Source organism: Priapulus caudatus, unplaced genomic scaffold (assembly GCF_000485595.1).
Source record: "Priapulus caudatus unplaced genomic scaffold, Priapulus_caudatus-5.0.1 Scaffold15, whole genome shotgun sequence".
Taxonomy (NCBI): Eukaryota; Metazoa; Priapulida; class Priapulimorpha; order Priapulimorphida; family Priapulidae; genus Priapulus; species Priapulus caudatus.
Genome location: NW_014577076.1, coordinates 1,019,879 through 1,031,969, shown reverse-complemented (window position 1 = coordinate 1,031,969; position 12,091 = coordinate 1,019,879). Strand labels below are relative to the sequence as shown.

General features: G+C 44.7%; 1 protein-coding gene across 1 annotated transcript in view; it reads left to right on the top strand.

Moving 5' to 3' along the window:
- Positions 1-11,735, top strand: part of LOC106809502 (lactadherin-like) — an 18,506-nt gene extending 6,771 nt beyond the window's left edge. Inside the window, exons 5-10 of the mRNA XM_014812594.1 lie at positions 4,143-4,280; positions 5,910-6,049; positions 6,760-6,904; positions 9,615-9,662; positions 9,890-10,126; positions 11,017-11,735. Coding sequence (XP_014668080.1) covers positions 4,143-4,280; positions 5,910-6,049; positions 6,760-6,904; positions 9,615-9,662; positions 9,890-10,126; positions 11,017-11,282 — 974 coding nt within the window. The 3' untranslated portion in view covers positions 11,283-11,735. The remainder of the gene's footprint in view (positions 1-4,142; positions 4,281-5,909; positions 6,050-6,759; positions 6,905-9,614; positions 9,663-9,889; positions 10,127-11,016) is intronic.
- The last annotated feature ends 356 nt before the right edge of the window (positions 11,736-12,091 follow it).

The following is a 12,091-nucleotide window of genomic DNA, read 5'->3' as shown; positions in this document are numbered from 1 at the left end:
TTTGCATTGCTGTCTTTTACCCGTCATGTCGGCTTCTTCTATATGTTGGGGTGGCAGATCACACTTCCGAAGTCTATGTAATGACGCATGCTACCATGTGTCATGTGATGTGGGTGTATATTTACAAATTGCAATATCGTTTTAACTTGGTATTTTTTCAACAGAACAAAGGGCAGCAGAATTATCATATTCTTATCGAACCAAGTAGTGTTAACTTTAAGCTGTTGCGTTCACAATGATTTGTATATTGTGTTATTTTACATTGATCATTATGATTGACATATGAATTAAATAATTAGATAAGTATGCAGTGCTTCTGTTTGTGCACAGCAGTCAGTAAGTCACTTGATTCCACGGTCAAGGAAATTGCGGCCAGTCAAGACATCGGGTGGCGGAGGTAGAGGGGAGGGGCCTCGTGTGGATGAGGCTGCGTGTTTCCCTCTCATGCGTAGTGTCTATACTCTGCTCAATCTGCTGCATTCAGTCCACATATAGAACGAATTTATTATTTGCAGAGATAAGAGAACCTATGTCATCTATAGCGCGCCATCCAGCGCTAGACTGAGCTAGCACTCTCACGAATAGTCGTCGTCTGCAACACCACCCGAGTTTTACGCATAGTTCGTGTCCCTTACTCTGACAACCTTGAAAAACGCTATATCTTGTCGGAATATATCGAGATATAATTATGCAAATGATTCCTGTAAGGCTTGAATATAGACACGCGTCGTTATTCGATAGTCGATGCAGCACGCGTATGATCGTGTATAGGTCCCGTGATCCACTCTCAGTTTAATTGCGTAGGCAGTCGTAGTTTCCCACCAATCGAAGCTGTGTATTTAAGCTGCCGCGTAGACCGATGACACATGCACCCTAAGGGTACGGTGCCAGTTAGTTTGTTCGCAATAGCGACAGTCCAATCGAAATTAGAGACGAAGAGTGAACGGTTTTTTATTCGTCGTCTTTCCGCTTTAGACTCGCGCAGCAGGCGACTACAGATTAGTCAGTATATTAGCAATATTGCCGTAGCGAAAAGTGAATTACAGATCGAATTAAATTTCTAAGAAATTTGTAGATACCTAGTAGACACATGTCCTTAGCTATAGTGCTCTGTGAATATTGAGTTGTATCTGACGCACGATTTAGTCAATAGAGTACCGGAAGTGATGAGTCACGGTGGCATGACAACGAGCCCTGCTGTGTTCTACACATAATGCTCTGGTAACATTAACTACGTGTCCCGTGTTTTGTACGCGGATTGTAACCATCATTCTAGAGTCATTATTGCAGTTTTTAATAGAGTTTCCAAAGGAATGGAAGTGAAAAGCAACAAGAAAAAATAAAAAATTAATTAACAACAAAAAATTAAAAAAAAAAATTTAAATCTTTTTTAAAATTCATCTAAATATTGTAAGAATCGACTTGCTACGATGCTTTACCGCTGTCTGCAGCGCACACCACTCGTGTTTTAGCGTACGCACACACATGTTACGCAGTAACGCTTATGGAGGGCCAGTGACTTGTGTAAGAACCGCCGCGTGCGTTGTCTTGCCAACGTGACGTCAGCCTCGGTACTCTATATAATTAAGCAAATATTATGCGTAACCGTTAAAAAAAAATTCTTCCCGCGTACTGGCGTTGACATAGTAGACAACGACCCGAGGCCATTTCGAGTAAGTTGACGCGTACAGTTCGCCAGGGCAGCACCCATCGAAACGCTTAGCAAGCAGGGTATACGAATGTGCCAGTCTGTGTCCTTGTTTCGACAGACCTGAAAATACTTTTTCATGTTTACTTGCATATTTATACAATCAGCCGTGGCAGATGTTTAGAAGCTGATGTTATTATCAAATGTATTTCATTGAAATAGATATGTAGCAATGTATTTGAGGCGTTTTATTATTTTCAGCTCGTGACAGATTATTGGTATTTTGTTACTGATTTCAACAGATGGGCAGGCACTACCGTACCTAGAAATTGAACAGGGACATGTCTATATTAGAGCATGCTTGCTCAACCACCAAAGCAATTTTATTCAGTAATGATGGACCGGACTGACCCCCTGAGAAAGGAGACGAAAAGCTCAGCGATGACGAGACTGTGTGATATGTCGTCGCGCTTGGATACATGACAGTCCGTTGTAAAAACCAATCACTGGATGGAATCAAAGCGTATTCATGCTGCAGAAATTCGTCAAGATGCATGTACACGAATTGGCCTAGCTGTGGGCTCAAAATAGTGACATTTTAAACGCAAAAATGTTACAGTTAGATACCAGCACGAAATGCCGAGCTCGCTATTAAACGCAAGAATCTAGAAGTAATTAGCAGAAATGTGCCTGCTCGTGGGCACGCGTGGTACAGCAGCTAGTGACCTTGCTGAGAGTGGACCAACTCGGCTTCGCGAACTGAAACCGTCTACATTAACATAAGAACAGCCGTGTTTCATTGTGGGACCTCAAACACTAAGAAAGAAAATCTGACTAACATACTATACTGGCACTGGTGCATCAACCCATGATCGTATAATCGCAGCATCTTTGGAAAGATAGCTGTACATGATTCACATGCGGATGCTGTATATCAGGCACTTGTTCGCTTATGATGGCGAAATACACGAGGCTCATGCTAGACAGGTCGATACGTTTCAGACCAAGAAATCATCAAGGCTGAAGCGAGGGCCAAGGCAGAAAAACAGAATCCGCTGATTAAGCTGAAACTAACCAAGCCGAAAAATGCCCCCACGATTACGGACAAGGCTTTTCTCTGCTGAGTGAGAGAAATCGAAGTAGCGTACTCTCAACGTACCAGAAACTTTGTCAGCCTTGTCCTCGCTAACATGAACGATTCATTGAGATACATCAATGAAGGCAGAGAGATCAGGCATCAGAGTCGGTGACTATCCTCATGGAAGCTTAAGAGAAGCTGAAGAAACATTTTGTGTTAACTTATTGTTCATTAGCCCAAGCAGGCAAGTTCCGAATCTTGTTTGTTCGCAGAGAGGTGAGTGTTGGTGATGCACTGAAGAAAGTTGCTGCACTGACCATCGAAATTCATGATTCCGGCTAATGTGAATTCCCAGTGAAGATGGCAAGTGATGTGGATCCGGAAGTGTCCGTCCTTCATACGAGCTGCTGGTATCATTCGCGAGTGGCAGATGTCAGGATAACCGTTTCAAACTAGCCACTATGTCCAAGCGGAGACTGAATGTACGACAATGTAAGAATTTGTTCAGAGACATTGTTACGATTTCGATAGCCATGGTGCACCTCGAAGAATCCTTTGACAATGTTAGACACTGTGACCTCAAGTGATGCTGACATGAGAGTGCTTGTATCTGTCACAGTTATAATCTCTCGTCCTGTAAAGACGAAACACCCATTACATTTGGCGCTTGGTGTTCAGATGCCCATGACCATGGGAGAAGGAGGCTTATAGACGTTCTCAAGTAAGTGGGATATTCCATAAACCTATGATGACGTGAGAAAGTTCTTAGATCAGTAGCTCGTGATCAACTTTGCCAGTAGCCATCTGAAGTGCAGGTTCCTCGAGGGATTTCACTGTTTGATCCCTAGAACCTGAATCCAGTGCGTTGATGCTGGCGCATCGACAACTTTGATCATAATGAGGAGACAGTTGATGGGAAACGCACTAACACATGCCTGGCTGTTGTGCTTGCTAGCCAACATGCTCCCACTCGTCTGATGTGTCCCCTTGATTCCTTGTACAAACAAAATCTTGACACTGGCCGCAGTACAAGGAACACACTCCAAGGCTACCGCAAGCCCTGCGAAGAAGGCCAGAGCCGCACTGTCACCTATCGAAGTGGAGGGATGAAACTCGGATAAAGCATAATTGAAAGATTTCATATGGCAAAGTGCCAAGGACGCTGTGGGAGATGGTGAATCTAGCATTCCGGCGTGAGTGGATATCGATGCCCTCGGTCAGTAACGAAGACTGTCCCGTTATAGATACGATATCATAACCCTTCTCAATGGCCTCACCACTGACTTGTCAAAACCATTTTATTTATCCACTATTTGTTGAGGCTAGTCGCAAAACACTATCTGATTGGAGTCTGGCAGCCACGCCAGCACAGCGATAGATTACATCATTACTGGCACAAGAGACTTCGCCATCTAGGACAGCAAGGCACAGCAGAGTTCTGTGGAGCGCAGACCGCGCCGAACCACGTGGCTGAAAGAATGATGAGGGCTTGGGAGGCAATGCATCTGAATAATGGCTTTCCTGGGCCAGCATTTGGCAAGATCATTCGAGATCGTGCTGCTTAAACGAAACATCCTAACTTTCATCAGATGTATACGCAGCTGGCCACGGTTAACCGCAATCGCTCCAAGGAAGCAGTAATGCCCGTGAATCAGAGGTGTCGTCCTTGGCACAACGAAAAGCACTGTACACGGAAGTGTTCCTTCACTTCAGCTGAATTTTGCCAACAAGAACGTGATTGCCATGGCTGACCAATGAAACCAAGCCAGCTAGTACGTGATCTTGAGCAGTCCTTCGAAATACAAAGAGGTGCAAGTGAATGTGCTACCAATTTGGCCAGAAAGTGCGAGGACCACGATTCCCCAGTCGTCCTTACCGTCTTACCCAGTTAACCGCCGTTTACATGCTGAACAGATTTTTTTATCAATGGCACATCTAGGCCCATCGAATAGTCAGATGCTGACACAGTGATAACGATTATTCGGTGGAATTAGGAATTGCTTGAGAATCAGAGTAACAAAAACCAATTGAATCTGTCCGGACGAGCTGAAACCATATAAAACTGCCTCAATATTGCTTACACTATCTTTTCATCGAAATACAGTTGTTATAGACATCAGTTGCTACAACATTCTGCGCAGACGGTGATTTTATAAAATATGCAAGTTAAACCTGAAAAAGTAGCTTTTCAGGTCTGTCCGCAATACAAGGGGTTAATGTACCATGTGACCCCGTTTTACCAATCATGCTGAAAACTATTTTTTATCATAGCACATCGTAGGCCTATGAATAGAGTCCAGATCTGACAGCAGTGATAACATGTATTGGGGAATAGTGCCAAGATAAATATAACATTATTGTTGGTCGAATAATCGCCAAAAAATGGCAATTTTGGGTATATTTTGGCCTCTTAACAGCCTTAGCAGGTGCATAAACTGCCTCAAATACCTTGCTACATATCTATTTCATAAATACATTGCATTTAACATCATAAGTTTTTTAAAGTAGTTGTCGATCTGCGCACGCTGATTTTATAAAACTAGTGCAAGTAAACTGAAAAGTACGTTTGTTTCAGGGTGTGTCGCAAAAAAGGTTAATGTACCGATGTTGATACCGTTTACCACTGCTGAAACTTATTTATTTTATTAATAGCACATCTAGGCCCATGAATAGAGTCGATCTGACAGCAGTTGATCAAACATGTATTGGTGAATAGTGGCAAGAAATATACATTATTTTGGTCGAAATCGCCAAAAAATGCCAAATTTTGGGTATAAATTTTGGCCCTTAACCCCCTTAGCAGCATAAAACTGCCTCAAATACATTGCTACATATCTATTTCATTGAAATACATTGATATAACCATTCAAATTATAAAATATAATGGGGGCTGATTTCATAAAATAATCAAGTAGACTGAAAAATGTCATTTTTTCAGAATTTTAGCCGTAAAAAAAGGGTTAATGTCGGCATGTTGGCGCAGAGGTTGCTGCAACTACAACATGGCTTTTTTGTCCCGATAAACTAGGGATCCAGAGACGGTTAAAATAAATGAGACCATTCCCAGCTTGTTATACCTCCGGTAGGGGTGCACTTAATTTTTGGGGTCTCGGCCGCTACACTAATATTCCCGTTGTTATTGTCTAGTACCTGTCAGCTGTCTGTCATTTTGTGACGTCTCAGAACAGGGTAAGCCGGATGGCAAAACAACAATGAAAGAAGACCTGACTGCCATGCATGACTGCACTAGAGAACATAGCAAGTATGCACGACCAAGGACAGTAACGCAGGACAATCTAATACACATTTGTGGAAGTTTCTCTGTTCGTCTGATCTCGATTCAAATCAATATCGGTCACTCTATTATATGTCCAAGGATGGCCATTACATATAACTTTGGATACATTGGAACATGGGCACATTGGATTTGACCTCCGAGGTCATCTGACATGGCAAAATGAAAAAATGATGAAAAAATCATGCCCCTGCAGCAGCGTTCAATCAACGCACCCCTGTATAGCAGCATCCATATCATTTCAGTTACACTTGCATCACTTCCACTGGATACAGTGTGCAAGACTATACGTAGCACTATTATAGACTATAGTGCGATAGATAGATAGATAGATAGATAGATAGATAGATACATAAAATAGATAAATAGATAGAGACAGATAGATAGCCAGATACATACATAGATAGATAGATAGATAGATAGATAGATAGATAGATAGATAGATAGATAAATAGATAGATAGATACATAGATAGATAGATAGATAGATAGATAGATAGATAGATAGATAGATAGATAGATAGATAGATAGATAGATAGATAGATAGATAGATAGATAGATAGACAGACAGATAGATAGATAGATAGATAGATAGATAGATAGATAGATAGACAGACAGATAGACAGACAGGCAGATAGACAGATAGACAGATCGCGCTATTGTCTCTACTTTGATTAAATAAGATTCAGAGAATCTAATTCCGATTAATTAAGATTAAAGCGCATTGTTTGTTACAGACGTTCGGTGGCAACTCGGACAAATTCCTCGAGCGGCGACACTACATAAATGAGCCGTTCATCGCTCGATTTATTCGTCTGCATCCCATGCAGTGGATGCATCACGTCAGCATGCGCGCTGGCATTATCGGCTGCCCACACACGGGTATCTACGAATTCCGAAATATAAGCGGCTACCATAGATGGTTTATAACACACGCGTAATCGAACATCGCCAGTGTGTCGCTACAGGGCTCGCCATTAAGGGCCGGACACACTAGGCGATTTTAATGCGATCTAATCGGGCGACTTTATCGCCCGATAATATCGCCCGATTCTATCGCGCGAGTCGAGTGGACACACTATGCGATTTTATCGGGCGGCTGAAATAATCGCCCGATAATATCAAAACGTAGGGCCGAACACACTAGGCGATTTTACACGCGTGTGCATGAGTGCGTTGGTGCGTACGTGCGTAGTTGTACAGGTACACGTGCGTGCGTGCGTGCGTGCGTGTGCACGTACACCTGCGTGCATGCATGCGTGCGTGCGTGTGTATGTAAACGTGCGTGCATGCGTGCGTGTGTGCGTGCGTGTGTGCGTGTGTGCGTGTGCACGTATACGTGCGTGCTTACGTGCGTGCGTACACGTGCGTGCATGTGTGCGTGTGCACGCGTGCGTGCGTGTGCACGCGTGCGTGCGTGTTCACAGGTACACGTGCGCTACGTGGCGGTGCGTGCGTGTGTGTGCGAGGTTAACGTGAGTGGGCGTGCGTGAGCAGCGTAACGACTGTGCGTGCGAGCGTTTTGCGTATGGCACATATACGTGCGTTGCGTGCGTGTGCACAGTTCACAGCTCCGTGCATGCGTGCTGTGGCGTGTGCACGTTCACCCTGGCGTGCACTGCGTGCGTGCGTGTGCACGTACAAGGCGTGCGTGCGATGCTCGCGGGTGCTGTAGGCGTGGCGTTGGGTGCACGTACAGCTTGCGTGTGTGCGTGCGTGTGTGGCGCCGCGTGGGGCAGTTAACACGGGAAAGTGGGAGAAGCGTATTCGGTGGAGGGCGTGGGGGGTGGCATGTGCGACGTCCGTCCCAGTGTGGGTGACACGGGCGACGTGGCGGTCGCGTGGCGAGTGCGTGTGTGCGCAGCGTGTGCATGTGCACGTAGACGTGCGTGCGTGCGTGTGCACGTACACGTGTCGTTGCTGTGCGTGCGTGCTGCTTGTACACGTGCGTGGCATCGGAGTGTATGCGTGCGTGTGCACGTACACGTGCGTGCGTGCGGTGTGTACGTACAGCGTGCGTGGCGTGTGTACGTACACGTGAGTGCGTGTGTGCGTGTGAACTTACAGGGGACGTGCGGTGCAACTGCGTGCGTGGCGTCCGTGTGTGTGCACGTCACGTCGCGTGTGTTGAAGTGCGTGCGTGTGGCACCGTACCTGCGGTTAGCGTCGCCGTGCGTGCGTGGCTGGCTGTGCAGCCGTACCACGTGTCGTGCGTGCGTGCGTGCGTGGTGGCATGTACACGTGTGGGCATGGTGTGCGTGCGTGCGTGCGTGTGTGGCGTGCTGCAGGTCAGCGTGTGTGCATGTGTGCCGTGCGTGCGTACGTGCTTGTGTGTGGCAGGTAGACACGTGCGTGCCGTGCGTGCGATGCATGGTGCACGGTAGATCGTGCGCTGCGTGCGGTGGTTGCACGTACACAGTGCGTGCAGTGCGTGCGTGCGTGCGTGCGTGTGTGCACGTATACAAGTGCGTGCATGAGTGTGGTGTTGCGTAGCGGTGCTACGTACACGCTGCGTGCCGTCGCCGTGCGTGGGCCATTCGCTATGTACGTGGACATGGACATGAGCATGACATACTAAACAATGAACATCGCTATTCACGTCAGCTATCCATTGAACAAGGCGTCTGACTTGGCTGGATAAATTGTACAATCGGGCGACTAAATCGCCGACCCGGACACACTAGGCGATTTTATCGGGCGACTGAAATAATCGCCCGATAATATCAAAAAGTTTTGATCTATGCGATTGAATCGGGCGACTAAATCGGGCGACTAAATCGGCGGCGACTGACTGGACACATTAGGCGATTTTCACGGCGATTGAGTCGCCCGACTGAGTCGCCCGATTAAATCGCCTAGTGTGTCCGGCCTTTTAGGAAAACAGTTTTTACTCAATTGTCTAAAATTATTGCGTTTTTAACAACACGTGACTACGTGACTATAGCCTCGTTCACACGAGACCTCGTATTTCTGAAATACCAGATTTGCGAAATACCGAATCTGAGACAAATACGCGGCCGAGCGTTCACACGCTGATTCGCGGCTCCAGAAATACGGTATTTGCGAAATACCGAATCTGAGACAAATACGCGGCCGAGCGTTCACACGCTGATTCGCGGCTCCAGAAATACGGTATTTGCGAGCTGCGAGCTGCTTTAAATAATCAAGCGAACAATGCGAAATAAACAATGCAATTCGCACCAACTGCCGATAAAATACGTAGACTGGTCCGCGCTCGACAGTTCCACTCGCATTACACTGGAACTGTCGAGCGCGGACCAGTCTATAAAATACGCGGCTTCAGAAATCCGGTATTTAGCGTTCACACGAGGAAATGCGCGGTCCAAGAAATCCGGTATTTCTCAAGCACGGCAAATTATTCGGGGTCTGGGAAGCCTCGTATTTACATGAAATACCGGATCTGTTTAGATACCGTATTTCTTGGGCCTCGTATTTTGCCACGTGTGAACGCTAAATACCGGATTTCTTGCTACGTGTGAACGCGGCTGATGTAAACCGAACGAGTTGAACTGCAAAAAAACAACAATGTATAACTAACTGGGGTTCTGATGTTCTCAATGTTTGCTTTCAGGGGAATGTGTGGGAAACTTTATGCAAGTTACACAAGATACTAACTGTGGTAAGTGTGTAATGCTAGAGAGCGATATTACGGGTAATTTTGTTAAACGTTTTTTGTGTGTGAACGTCTCCATACAATCGCGTAGGATTCTAACGATTGGTATAGTGAATATTCCGAGCTCTTCATTGCTGTATGACTCACGCTCTATCCATGCTATAGATTTACACTAACATACTGGCAAGTCAACTTTCTGTACTGTAAGAACTGTGTGAATGACTGCTATTCAGTAGAGAACCTGGCGCAGAAGCGACGTACGTGGTGTAATGACAAGAGCAAGAAGTATCGACGTGGTAGAAGGTTTGACAGGCTTGCGTTAGCTGTCGACGGTGTGCTAGACACGTCTCTGCACATGTGCGCCGTGCTCGATAACGCCTACGTGCAATACCCACGCTTCATGATCGACCTCGGACGAAAACACACGGTTCACGGAATCGTAATCACTACATGGCAAGGCATGGGCCAAGGTATCACACAATATTATCTCTCGTACAATATCGAATGTAATATCGAATATTTATAGCGGGTTTATTTCAGGGAGCAATTACTCATACACACACGTGCCGACAAACGCACACACGCCCACACGCACGTGCGTGCGTGTGTGTGGTGTCTTATGTCACAGATAAAATTTTCAGGATTATGTTTAACATGATTTCCTACGGTTTACCGGAGGAATCAATGATTCTCCGTACTGTCTCGAAGTAGGAACTCTCCATCCATCTTTGCTGCCGTCTCAATTTCCTGTCATTAAGGATACTGTTAAGGTTGGGAGGTGATTTTCGGTCAAAATTTCAATACCCACTTTATTTGATAGGTCGTACCCATGGGCAGCTATGTATACGTAGAAATTATGTATGTAGCCTCCCAAACAGTTCCAAATCCCCGCATGAGTCAATTATTAACACAGGCATACAATCATGGGAAATTTAGAAAAGTGTTAATATCTCCATTGTTAGAAATGCTGAAGTTGCTGATTTTTCAAACGCTATTTCTCGAAACTCACTACTCTGATTCCAATAATGTTTGTTACGTTTCAATGCTAACATATCAAAGGAAAAATGGTCCCTGGATTTTTAAAAAAAAAGTTATATTTTATCAGTTATGGCTCTTTGTTTACGAAATTGTTGCGTTTTGAAAATCACTACAAATTTTCATACATCTTTTCAACTTATTTCCTAAATTAGAGCATTTAAAAAAATTCCAGGGACTCTTTTTTAGTTAATATTATAGACTTATGGTTAAAAGTTTAGGTCCCAACTCTGCTATTTCTTCTGCTGCCTTTACAGTGTTACCCGTCCGTAACCCTAACTATTCTCAAAGGGATTTCCGGATTATCTCTCCATATTATTTATAGATGCCGATCACAGATTCAGCGACTACCTGCTCAATTTAGAGAAGATTGCCGTCTACGTGGAGACCCACCGCAAACTCACCAGGATGCGTGACGAGCAAAGGTGTGCCGAAATCAATCGAACGAGTAACGCAGTGTTCGCGCCAAGACTGCTGCTCGAATGCGGCACGCCCACGCGCGGCAGATACGTGTACCTAGAAGGACACGGCACCACGAACCGATGGAGCCTGAGATTTTTCCTGGTCTTGTGTGAGATCCAGGTGTACTGATATGCTCGTCCTTGCTCGCCTGAGATATTTTTAGTTTTAGTCGAGTAAAGGTTGATATTCATTAGTTGTCCACTGACCGGTGAGATACGCTTGATCTTAGTCCGCGCTCTCCTTACTGTCTATTTGTCGTTGGTGATTTGTTATAAAAAAAACAAAATTGAGCTAAAAAATGCGAATTTTTAATAGCGATAAATAAATTCTTGATTTACGAACACAAATTGCATATTTTATATAGCGCGTTTTGATGTTCGAAATATCAAATTCGGATATTAAATTCTCGAAATAGCTCTAGCTACTTTACGCCGATTTGTAATTATTAAGCTTTAACTAAAGGGGCTATTGCGGCGTTGTATAGCGATGGATATAGTTAGAGTTTGCAATTCAGCCATTGTACCCTTTACCGATTACAATAATATTATTACAATGCCGTTATTAATCAATGCAAAATATAGTTTTTCTATTACTGCCTAACACTTTTGAGTTATCGTTTCTTATAGATCTATACGCGTTCCATATATTCTTTAGGAATACCCACCACCACATGACACCTCTACTACTATTATTACTGCTATTGCTACTGCTACCAACACTACTGTTACAGCTGTTTCTGATACTAATGATACTACTACAACTCTTCTACTACTTCCTCTTGTTGTTGTTGTTGTTGTTGTTCTCCATCAACTTCTTCTTCTTCTTCTTCTTTTTCTTCTGCTGCTGCTCCTGCTGCTGTTAAGTTAATGATAGTAAGAGTTTTTCTAGAATGCGACCGCGTGATCAGCCTGCCGCCGGCCGTGAAGGTAAAGGCGTCC